The following is a 12,727-nucleotide window of genomic DNA, read 5'->3' as shown; positions in this document are numbered from 1 at the left end:
GGATTTTTTTCTGTGGCATGGACTGGGAGACTAGTCAGGGTATTGTGTGTAGATTGGTGAGAAAACCCCCCCACATTTAATCAATTTTAGAATAAGGCTGTAATGTAGCAAAATGAGGAAAAAGTAAAGGGGTCTGAATACTTTCCGAATGCACTGTAAGGGAATTTGTCCCAAAACTTTTGGTCCCCTAAAATGGGGGGACTTTGTACAAAACTTGCTGTAATTTCTAAATGGTTCACCCGCTATGCATGAAAATACCCTCAAATGAAACCTGACAGTCTGCACTTTAATCTCAGTCTGCACCTTTTTCATGTTCCATATTCTTTGGGCCATGGCGCAGCACCACATAAATGGCTGCAGTGGAAACACTGGGCAGCAGCTCTGTAGAGATGAGATGATGATTTGGAATGAAATAATAGTCATCAAATAAAACAAATGGAATATACACTACTGAAATATTTTATTAAATTAAAGTAATGTGAATAAATAATGGTTAATAAGTGAAAAGCAGTCACTACCATCATGGGACTTTTATTAATTGTTTTAATCTGGGTTACAGCATTGAACTCACATAATGTATAGCACATTTAATTAAAAAAAATATATAATTGAAATCGAAAACCGTGATAATTTTTTCAGAATCAAACCAAAACCAAACTCGAAAAGCGCTAATCGCTCAGCACTAGCGAGCACAGACATTCACTTTCGCCTCGCCGAGTTCTGCTAGGAGCAGTAAAAACTTAATCTGTGGGCACCTTTATGGACATTGAGAAACTCTGTCTGGAACAGAACAGGCTCCGTGATGGTATAATATGGGAGGGAGGGGTCTCCTCCTGTATAAAAGGTGTGCTAACGGTGTCTCTGGATGAGCATTATTAAGATGCTGGGGATTTTGGTTTCTTCTGCCCTGTTCCTGGGGTCCGCCTCTGCTGCCACTGTAAGTCCAATAATAATAATTTAAACTTTACTGTAATTAAAGAAATAATTAGCTTTTTTTAGTAAAACAAATTTCCAAATATGATATTTGTTAATGTAGCTGTTTTAATGTAGCTATAATGTTTTGTATTACTATCTGTGGTATTGATCACCTCGTTGAGGTGAAAAAGATACAATAGAAATGTAGTTTGACAAAATAAAGGCTACTAAGTATAAAATTGTTTATACTGAGAAAGTATACAACAGTAAAACACAAAGGCTTAAGAACGTATCCTGCGCTACATGTTAATCAGCAATAGGTTGACAAGTAGTGTGAATTCAACAGCTGAACACCTTTTTTGCAACAGTTCGTACTAATAAACAACGAAAAACAATGACACTACACTACATCCATAAAACAGCAACACTGAATAGATTTGTGCCTTTTACAAAAACAGTTTCACACTTTACACATGCACATATTACTTCATGTTTAATGAGTTGATATCTGCCCTTTGGGTGTGGATGTGTAGCTTGGAGTGGTGTACACTGAGGGAGGCATGGTGCAGGGGAAGAACATCAATTCTGATGGACTCTTCCGCACCATGGACGTCTTTAAAGGAATCCCCTTCGCTGACAAGCCCGGCAAGTTTGAGAAGCCCAAGCGTCACCCTGGATGGGATGGTGGGTACCAGAAAACGAAATGCCTTAGATGTCTATCCAATCAACAAGGAATATCATGTTAATTGTACATAACAATGTAGTAATACTGAAGCAGATTGTAAAATAAATATTGAACAGCCATGTATTGGACCATATCAGACCTTACTTTTACTAACACTCATCTCAGTTGACTGACTGCTTCTCCCTGTGTCTCCTTCCAGGTGTTCTCATGGCCACTAAGTTCAAACCGAGGTGTATGCAGCTGAACCTGCTCCAGTCTGACACCCGTGGCCAAGAGGACTGCCTCTACCTGAACATATGGGTCCCTCAGGGCAGCAGCGGTATGTATTATGTACAGATGTAGGATCTTAATTTGATCACCCAGTTGCAGTAGAACTAAAACTTGTAGTGCATTTGAGGATTAAAAAAGCTTCTGAAGTTTGTAATTTCCACTTTGAAATTTCAGACTTGATTTTCCCTTACGAAAATGGTATAAACCCACACGAAAATGTCCATTGACTATAATCCACATAATAATTCACATTTTCTGTTGCTGCAGAATTATTTTCCTACTGTAGCAAACTGGCTCAAATGTTGATCCTACACCTGTGCCTGTGTCTTTACCTGTCACTAGAGCAGGACATCAGCTAATAAGGCATCAGCCCCATACAGTATGAACTGCTGATGTGTAGTAATACTAATAATAATATGACTATATCGTGTAATTCTACAAATTTATTGAAATATCTCTCCATTTATTTCTAGTCTCGACTGATCTGCCAGTAATGGTGTGGATCTATGGAGGTGGTTTCCAGGTTGGAGGCTCTATGGGCGCTAACTTTCTGGATAACTATCTGTATGACGGGGAGGAGATCGCTAACAGAGGCAACGTAATTGTGGTGACCCTGGGTTACCGTGTGGGCACCCTGGGCTTCCTCAGCTCTGGAGATGCCAGCGGACCTGGTAGGTGTCAATCAAGGCTTTGCCTGGCCGGCTGGCTGGCTAGGTGGGTGGGTGGGTGGGAGGGTGGCCATGGCACAATCGGTGTCACATCAGTGACTAAATCCACTATTTGATAATACTGTTTAACCCTCCCGTTGTCCTAGGGTCAAAATGACCCGCCACTGTGTTGAACCAACTTTATTTAATTTTTATATTTTTGGGATAATTTGTGAGAAGGAGGCAGTGAGACTTTAAAGAAAGTATCACTGCCTCCTTCTCACAAATGATCCCCAAAATATAAAAATTATATAAAAATTAAATAAAGTTGGTTCAACACAGTGGCGGGTCATTTTGACCCTAGGACAACGGGAGGGTTAAGAATACTGTGTTTATGTAACTTTTAGTAATCAACTGGCTCTTTCAGAAACATTAGCCATTTTGTTGGAGCCAGATGTTAGTAGGTAGATAATCTCTCTTAACCCGGAAGTAAAATCTTGAGTAATTCGGTCAGCGTCGTGATTACATTAACTTTGTGTTTATACTGTATGTGTTAGAAATTGAGAGTTCCATCAAATACGAAGTCTTCGCCCTCGCAAATGGAAACTCTACCCATTTAGCAATGGTGTGGAGAGACATTTTTGCAGTTTTAATGCACATTTCCTGCAATTCTACACATTTAGCCAAAACTTACACCATGTTAATGATATCTGAGTGAGAGTGACAAACAAAATCAATGAGGGCACCCTGGAGATCAAGTCCCCTCGGCACATGGCCTGCAAGCCCAATCGGTATTCGGTAATGATTACTACAAGTTTAGATAGCTGGCTAGACTAACTTACCAATCAAAAACATTCTTAGCTGACATGGCTAATTGAGTGGCTGTAAGTGACTGACATAACAAGAGAAAAACTGCTGATGCACAACCACATTTTGCAATTGCACCTTGTGTATTCTACTATTCTAACTCTCAACAGTAAGTTGAGACCCCAGACTGAGTTCCATAAGCGACTGCTTATGTCGCTTATGCCTGGAGCCGGCCCTGACACGCAGAATCTGCCCACGGAAGATTAGTAGGTAGAGTACTGCTGCTGGCTCACAGAGCTGTCGTCCATGTCAGGTAACTATGGTTTGTGGGACCAGCATGCTGCCATTGCTTGGGTAAACAGGAACATCCGCGCCTTCGGAGGAGACCCCAACAACCTCACCGTCTTCGGGGAGTCTGCCGGCGCTGTTAGCTCCAGCCTCCAGGTGTGGGATTAAAAAAGGAGAGTAACAGTTTTAATACAGAGCTTTCAGGGAAAAGGTAGGCTTGTCAAAATACAAAAAAAAGTATAGTAGAATGATGTTTCTTCAGTCTCAATGTTATATACTCTTCATTAAAATGTCATGATTATTCAGTGTCTTCCTGTCATAAAGCATAAGTTTATTGTCACAGTGTCTAGTTTCTGTTAACTGTTGTGTCTATGAACTTAGTTGGTAGGGTGGTGATATATTTAATAATGAGAACAGTGAGATTTCTGCTTCTTTATTTGGGACCATGATGTCCTGTACATAGTCAGCTGTTTGTCACAAGTTCCTGAGACCTCTGAGAACTCTGTGTCCTGTGTCTAATAAAAAGGTTGATGTAAAACACTTGTACTTCAGACCTTTTTAATGTTTAACTTTTTAGATAGTTAGATATGTGTAAGCATTAAGCAGGGTTCTCCTGTTTTGATTGTCAGCAAAGATAGGTACAGATATGCCATTCTGCTTGGATGCTCTGTCCACAGTATTAACTGGTTAGCAAATGATAATGTAGTAAATGCAATGTACTAATTTGAGTTTGAATGTACTTTACCACCACACAGACACTTTCTCCCCATAACAAAGGGCTGATCCGCAGGGCAATCTCCCAGAGTGGTGTTGCTCTCTGCCCCTGGGCTATCAACAGGAACCCCCGTGCCTTTGCAGAGAAGGTATGTGTACGTCTGTAACAATGAGGTGGAATATGGACTGACAGAGAGGGATATTGGCTGTTAAAGGGATGTCGCATCCCCCTTTCTGTCTCTTTAGGTAGCTGAGAAGGTGGGCTGCCCCAAGGATGATCAGATGATGGCCTGCCTGAAGCTTATTGACGCTAAGGTTCTCACCCTGGCTGGTACCACGTCCCTGAGTGGTTCTCCCTCCAGTGAGTATTCACTGAGATTAATATACAGGGATGTGGCACACTGTGAGCAAGACGCTAAGGAGGATGTGATTTGCATGCATTGATGCCTGTAATGATAACTGTATAGATGAGCATTAGCCTGACACTCACATACAGTGGGGCAAAAAAGTATTTAGTCAGCCACCAATTGTGCAAGTTCTCCCACTTAAAAAGATGAGAGAGGCCTGTAATTTTCATCATAGGTACACGTCAACTATGACAGACAAATTGAGAAAAAAAAATCCAGAAAATCCCATTGTAGGATTTTTAATGAATTTATTTGCAAATTATGGTGGAAAATAAGTATTTGGTCACCTACAAACAAGCAAGATTTCTGGCTCTCACAGACCTGTAACTTCTTCTTTAAGAGGCTCCTCTGTCCTCCACTCGTTACCTGTATTAATGGCACCTGTTTGAACTTGTTATCAGTATAAAAGACACCTGTCCACAACCTCAAACAGTCACACTCCAAACTTCACAATGGCCAAGACCAAAGAGCTGTCAAAGGACACCAAAAACAAAATTGTAGACCTGCACCAGGCTGGGAAGACTGAATCTGCAACAGGTAAGCAGCTTGGTTTGAAGAAATCAACTGTGGGAGCAATTATTAGGAAATGGAAGACATACAAGACCACTGATAATCTCCCTCGATCTGGGGCTCCATGCAAGATCTCACCCCGTGGGGTCAAAATGATCACAAGAACGGTGAGCAAAAATCCCAGAACCACACGGGGGGGACCTAGTGAATGACCTGCTGAGAGCTGGGACCAAAGTAACAAAGCCAACCATCAGTAACACACTACGCCGCCAGGGACTCAAATCCTGCAGTGCGAGACGTGTCCCCCTGCTTAAGCCAGTACATGTCCAGGCCCGTCTGAAGTGCATTTGGATGATCCAGAAGAGGATTGGGAGAATGTCATATGGTCAGATGAAACCAAAATATAACTTTTTGGTAAAAACTCAACTCGTCATGTTTGGAGGACAAAGAATGCTGAGTTGCAGCCAAAGAACACCATACCTACTGTGAAGCATGGGGTTGGAAACATCATGCTTTGGGGCTGTTTTTCTGCAAAGGGACCAGGACGACTGATCCGTGTAAAGGAAAGAATGAATGGGGCCATGTATCGTGAGATTTTGAGTGAAACCCTCCTTCCATCAGCAAGGGCATTGAAGATGAAACGTGGCTGGGTCTTTCAGCATGACAATGATCCCAAACACACCGCCCGGGCAACGAAGGAGTGGCTTCGTAAGAAGCATTTCAAGGTCCTGGAGTGGCCTAGCCAGTCTCCAGATCTCAACCCCCATAGAAAATCTTTGGAGGGAGTTGAAAGTCTGTGTTGCCCAGCGACAGCCCCAAAACATCACTGCTCTAGAGGAGATCTGCATGGAGGAATGGGCCAAAATACCAGCAACAGTGTGTGAAAACCTTGTGAAGACTTACAGAAAACGTTTGACCTGTGTCATTGCCAACAAAGGGTATATAACAAAGTATTGAGAAACTTTTGTTATTGACCAAATACTTATTTTCCACCATCATATGCCAATAAATTCATTAAAAATCCTACAATGTGATTTTCTGGATTTTTTTTTCTAATTTTGTCTGTCATAGTTGACGTGTACCTGTGATGAAAATTACAGGCCTCTCTCATCTTTTTAAGTGGGAGAACTTGCACAATTGGTGGCTGACTAAATACTTTTTTTCCCCACTGTATCTCCTCAGCCCACCATTTTACACAGTAATTTGGTGATGGCCATGTCCTGCCAATAGCATCAAAAGGTATGTCTGTCTCTGCCTGCCTTCTCCAGCCCCCATGGTAGACAACCTGGTCCTCTCCCCTGTGATCGACGGGGACTTCCTGCCTGATCACCCAGGTAACCTGTTCCACAATGCCGCTGACATCGACTACCTCGCCGGGGTCAACAGCATGGATGCCCACCTCTTCGCTAGCCAGGACGTCCCCGAAATCAACAACCTAATTGCAAACGTCCCTGTGTGAGTGGCTATGGGCTGATTGGTTACCTGGGAGGAAGAGGGCACTCTGTTCGGTGTTGGCCATGTGCATGGTGTAGCTTAAATGGGACAGCAGATTTTACAGAACCAAGAGGGTTCTGTCTTCAGCCAGGTCCCTAACACAGTGAGCTTCAGAAGGGGTTGTTATATGTTGAGCCTAATCTCTAGGGTGTCCAATCACAAACGCATATTTTGACCAATGGGTAAAATTATATGTTAATTTTGTAGATACCCCTCTAAGAAAACCAATAATCCAAACCTCATGTTTCTACCATAATCTGTTAAAAAGTAATTGACATTTTTACCTTGTAGGATGGCCAAAATGAGGATGACTAAATCAATATAGGCCAGAGAAAAAAAGTGGTAAAAAATAAGGAATATTGCACAGCATCGCATCAGCTAGGCTGGTTGCTGTGCATGAATGAAGGCTACCTGACAGGCTCACTTTCCCGTTTAACATATCAATTTTCTTCACGAATCCGCAGGACATAAAACAATATAGAGGTACACTACATGACCAAAAGTATATGGACACCTACTTGTCGAACATCTCATTCCAAAATCATGAGCATTAATATGGAGTTGGTCGCCCCTTTGCTGCTATAACAGCCTCCAGTCAAGGCCAGTCAAGTTCTTCCACCGCAATCCCGACAAACCATTTCTGTATGGAACTCGCTTTGTGCACAGGGGTATTGTCATGCTGAAACAGGAAAGGGCCTTCCGCAAACTGTTGCCACAAAGTTGGAAGCACAGAATAATCTAGAATTTCATTATCTGCTGTAACGTTAAGATTTCCCTTCACTGGAACTAAGGGGCCTAGCCCGAACCATGAAAAACAGCCCCAGACCATTATTCCTCCTCCACCAAACTTTACAGTTGTCTTTACGCATTGGGGCAGGTAGCGTTCTCCTGGCATCCACCAAACCCAGATTCGCCAGATGGTGAAGCGTAATTCTTTACTCCAGAGAACGGATTTCCACTGCTCCAGAGTCCAATGGCGGCGAGCTTTACACTGCTCCAGCCGACGCTTGGCATTGCGTATGGTGATCTTAGGCTTGTGTGCGGCTGCTTGGCCATGGATACCCATTTCATGAAGCTCCCGACTGAGCCGTTGTTGCTCCTAGACGTTTCCACTTCACAATAACAGCACTTACAGTTGAACGGGGCAGCTCTAGCAGGGCAGAAATTTTCCGAACTGACTAGTTGGAAAGGTGGCATCCTATGACGGTGCCACAATGAAAGTCACTGAGCTCTTCAGTAAGGCCATTCTACTGCCAATGTTTGCATTGCAGTGTGCTCAATTTTATACACCTGTCAGCAACGGGTGTGGCTGAAATAGAAGGGGTGTCCACATACTTTTGTATATATAGTGCATCTCTCTTCCACTTTCTCACTGCAGGTCAGACGTGAAACTGCTCTTGGGTTCTTTGACTAAGAAGGGAGAGGCCGCTACCAACAACGCTTTTGCAGAGTACACGGCCGACTGGGGAGACAAGCCTAGCCAGAACACAATGAAGAAGACCGTTGTTATGATCGAAACTGACTACATCTTCCTAGTTCCTACCCAGGTTGCGCTCTACCTGCACGCCTCTAATGCCCAGTAAGTCTACCTCATTGTTACTGTAGCACAGCCCTTTTCACCCAGTTTGTTTCCCATCCTAGCATTACATATCTGATATCTAATCATTCCTCCCCTCCTTGCCCTATCCCAGATCTGCACACACCTACTCCTACCTGTTTTCGGTACCCAGCCGCATGGCCGGGATAGTCCAACCTTATCCCAGCTGGATGGAGGCTGACCATGCTGATGACCTGCAGTATGTGTTCGGCAAGCCCTTCACCACACCCCTGGCATACTGGCCCAGCCACCGCGACGTCTCCAGATACATTATTGCCTACTGGACCAACTTCGCCAGGACTGGGTAAAAAAGGGCTGCAATGCAATCATATATATACAGTGGAGGAAAAAAGTATTTAGTCAGCCACCAATTGTGCATGTTCTCCCACTTAAAAAGATGAGAGAGGCCTGTAATTTTCATCATAGGTACACGTCAACTATGACAGACAAATTGAGGAAAAAAAATCCAGAAAATCACATTGTAGGATTTTTAATGAATTTATTTGCAAATTATGGTGGAAAATAAGTATTTGGTCACCTACAAACAAGCAAGATTCTGGCTCTCACAGACCTGTAACTTCTTCTTTAAGAGGCTCCTCTGTCCTCCACTCGTTACCTGTATTAATGGCACCTGTTTGAACTTATCAGTATAAAAGACACCTGTCCACAACCTCAAACAGTCACACTCCAAACTCCACTATGGCCAAGACCAAAGAACTGTCAAAGGACACCAAAAACAAAATTGTAGACCTGCACCAGGCTGGGAAGACTGAATCTGCAATAGGTAAGCAGCTTGGTTTGAAGAAATCAACTGTGGAAGCAATTATTAGGAAATGGAAGACATACAAGACCACTGATAATCTCCCTCGATCTGGGGCTCCACGCAAGATCTCACCCCGTGGGGTCAAAATGATCACAAGAACGGTGAGCAAAAATCCCAGAACCACACGGGGGAACCTAGTGAATGACCTGCAGAGAGCTGGGACCAAAGTAACAAAGCCTACCATCAGTAACACATTACGCCGCCAGGGACTCAAATCCTGCAGTGCCAGACGTGTCCCCCTGCTTAAGCCAGTACATGTCCAGGCCCGTCTGAAGTTTGCTAGAGTGCATTTGGATGACCCAGAAGAGGATTGGGAGAATGTCATATGGTCAGATGAAACCAAAATAGAACTTTTTGGTAAAAACTCAACTCGTCGTGTTTGGAGGACAAAGAATGCTGAGTTGCATCCAAAGAACACCATACCTACTGTGAAGCTTGGGGGTGGAAACATCATGCTTTGGGGCTGTTTTTCTGCAAAGGGACCAGGACGACTGATCCGTGTAAAGGAAAGAATGAATGGGGCCATGTATCGTGAGATTTTGAGTGAAAACCGCCTTCCATCAGCAAGGGCATTGAAGATGAAACGTGGCTGGGTCTTTCAGCATGACAATGATCCCAAACACACCGCCCGGGCAACGAAGGAGTGGCTTCGTAAGAAGCATTTCAAGGTCCTGGAGTGGCCTAGCCAGTCTCCAGATCTCAACCCCATAGAAAATCTTTGGAGGGAGTTGAAAGTCTGTGTTGCCCAGCGATAGCCCCAAAACATCACTGCTCTAGAGGAGATCTGCATGGAGGAATGGGCCAAAATACCAGCAACAGTGTGTGAAAACCTTGTGAAGACTTACAGAAAACGTTTGACCTGTGTCATTGCCAACAAAGGGTATATAACAAAGTATTGAGAAACTTTTGTTATTGACCAAATACTTATTTTCCACCATAATTTGCAAATAAATTCATTACAAATCCTACAATGTGATTTTCAGGATTTTTTTCTTCTAATTTTGTCTGTCATAGTTGACGTGTACCTATGATGAAAATTACAGGCCTCTCTCATCTTTTTAAGTGGGAGAACATGCACAATTGGTGGCTGACTAAATACTTTTTTCCCCCACTGTATTTCCCCCATTGGGTGTGATTACTGTATAAGTGATGTTATCCTCACGAAAACTATAATAAATCTAATGTTCTGACCATTATGTTTTTCTTACCATCAACCCCTTTCCCGCCACAGAGACCCCAACAAGGGGGAGTCTAAGGTGCCTGTGACCTGGCCTGCATACACCACCTCTGGGCAAAAATACCTGGAGATCAATGCTGACATGAACAGGAACTACGTCCATGAGAAGATGAGGGTGCGCTTTGTGAACTGGTGGTCTAACATCTTGCCCAGCCTGCCCTCCGTCTGAGGTAGCTCTCACTGAGCACAGACTCCCTGATGCATCATTCATGGCTATACAGATTGGTCTTGTCATGTCACAAATATCAGTATCACAGATGCATTTCTGATTGTAACAATGTTTTCTTCATTGACAAATTAAATTAATGCAATTAAGTCTACCCTGTGTTCTGTTTTTAATACTGGCCAGAGGGGTATACCACAAAGCAGGATCAATGAGTTAGCCAGCTAACTTTGATAGACAACCAGATTTTCTGGTTCAATAAGAAATCTAAACGTAGATATGTGTTTTTGGTTTTTGAGTCAATTAGACCACGCCCATTTCAAGCTTATCTTCCAAAAGAATAAAACGTATATTTAGGCACGTTAGCTGGCTAACTCATTGATCCTGCTTGGTATTATACCCCTCTGTCCACCAGTGAAAGGCATTGTTTGTATTTATCCAGAAATGATCTTATGTGGACATTATGAACTCCTACCAATTAATATTCACATTTTTATCAAAGCCCAATGGTGAAAGAAACAGTATGTTGGGGTAGATTTATTCATCCAAGTTGTATCATCAGAATTTACATTGGAGTTGTTTTTCTCTGATTAGTTGCAATAGTTATTTTTGCCACCAAGGGGTGTCCACATACTTTTGTATATACAGTTGAAGTCGGAAGTTTACATACACCTTAACCAAATACATTTCAACTCAGTTTTTCACAATTCCTGACATTTAATCCTAGTAAAACTTCCCTGTTTTAGGTCAGTTAGGATCACCAATTTATTTTAAGATTGTGAAATGTCAGAATAATAGTAGAGATAATTATTTATATCAGCTTTTATTTCTTTCATCACATTCCCAGTGGGTCAGAAGTTTACATACACTCAATTAGTATTTGGTAGCATTGCCTTTAAATTGTTTAACTTGGGTCAAACGTTTCGGGTAGCCTTCCACAAGCTTCCCACAATACGTTGGGTGAATTTTGGCCTATTCCTCTTGACAGAGCTGGTGTAACTGAGTCAGGTTTGTAGGCCTCCTTGCTCGCACATGCTTTTTCAGTTCTGCCCATACATTTTCTATAGGATTGAGGTCAGGACTTTGTGATGACCACTCCAATACCTTGACTTTGTTGTCCTTAAGCCAATTTGCCACAACTTTGGAAGTATGCTTGGGGTCATTGTCCATTTGGAAGGCCCATTTGCGACCAAGCTTTAACTTCCTGACTGATGTCTTGAGATGTTGCTTCAATATATCCACATAATTTTCCTTCCTCATGATGCCATCTATTTTGTGAAGTGCACCACTCCCTCCTGCAGTAAAGCACCCCCACAGCATGATGCTGCCACCCCCGTGCTTCACGGTTGGGATGGTGTTCTTCGGCTTGCAAGCAACCCCCTATTTTCTTCAAACATAACAATTGTCATTATGCCAAACAGTTCTACTTCTGTTTCATCAGACCAGAGGACATTTCTCCAAAAAGTACGATCTTTGTCCCCATGTGCAGTTGCAAACCGTAGTCTGGCTTCTTTATGGCGGTTTTGGAGCAGTGGTTCTTCCTTGCTGAGCGGCCTTTCAAGTTATGTCGATATAGGACTCGTTTTACTGTGGATATAGATACTTTTGTACCTGTTTCCTCCAGCATCTTCACAGGGTCCTTTGCTGTTGATCTGGGATTGATTTGCACTTTTCGCAGCAAATACGTTCATCTCTAGGAGACAGAACGCGTCTCCTTCCTGAGTGGTATGACGGCTGCGTAGTCCCATGGTGTTTATACTTGCGTACTATTGTTTGTGCAGATGAACGTGGTACCTTCAGGCATTTGTAAATTTCTCCCAAGGATGAACCAGACTTGTGGGTGTCTACAATTATTTTTCTGAGGTCTTGGCTGATTTCTTTTGATTTTACCATGATGTCAAACAAAGAGGCACTGAGTTTGAAGTTAGGCCTTGAAATACATCCATAGATGTACACCTCCAATTGACTCAAATGATGTCAATTAGCTTATCAGAAGCTTCTAAAGCCATGACATCATTTTCTGGAATTTACCAAGCTGTTCAAAGGCACAGTCAACTTAGTTTATGTAAACTTCTGACCCACTGGAATTGTGATACAGTGAATTATAAGTGAAACAATCTGTCTGTAAACAATTGTTGGAAAAATTACTTGTGTCATGCACCAAGTAGAT

The 12,727-nt window shown here is 42.7% G+C and overlaps 1 protein-coding gene across 1 annotated transcript; it reads left to right on the top strand.

Annotated features, from left to right (window-relative positions):
* Positions 1 to 653: 653 nt before the first annotated feature.
* On the top strand, positions 654 to 10,664 carry LOC121541180 (bile salt-activated lipase-like). Its single transcript, XM_041850158.2, has 11 exons — positions 654 to 937; positions 1,449 to 1,599; positions 1,800 to 1,919; positions 2,344 to 2,541; positions 3,638 to 3,768; positions 4,368 to 4,475; positions 4,573 to 4,687; positions 6,512 to 6,698; positions 8,116 to 8,316; positions 8,429 to 8,638; positions 10,389 to 10,664. The coding sequence occupies exons 1-11, from the start codon at positions 866 to 868 to the stop codon at positions 10,561 to 10,563; spliced, it is 1,668 nt and encodes a 555-aa protein (XP_041706092.2). The 5' UTR covers positions 654 to 865; the 3' UTR covers positions 10,564 to 10,664.
* Positions 10,665 to 12,727: the final 2,063 nt, after the last annotated feature.

Source organism: Coregonus clupeaformis, chromosome 27 (assembly GCF_020615455.1).
Source record: "Coregonus clupeaformis isolate EN_2021a chromosome 27, ASM2061545v1, whole genome shotgun sequence".
Classification (NCBI taxonomy): domain Eukaryota; kingdom Metazoa; phylum Chordata; class Actinopteri; order Salmoniformes; family Salmonidae; genus Coregonus; species Coregonus clupeaformis.
The sequence above is the reverse complement of the archived record's forward strand: the minus strand, read 5'-3'. Positions and strand labels throughout refer to the sequence as shown.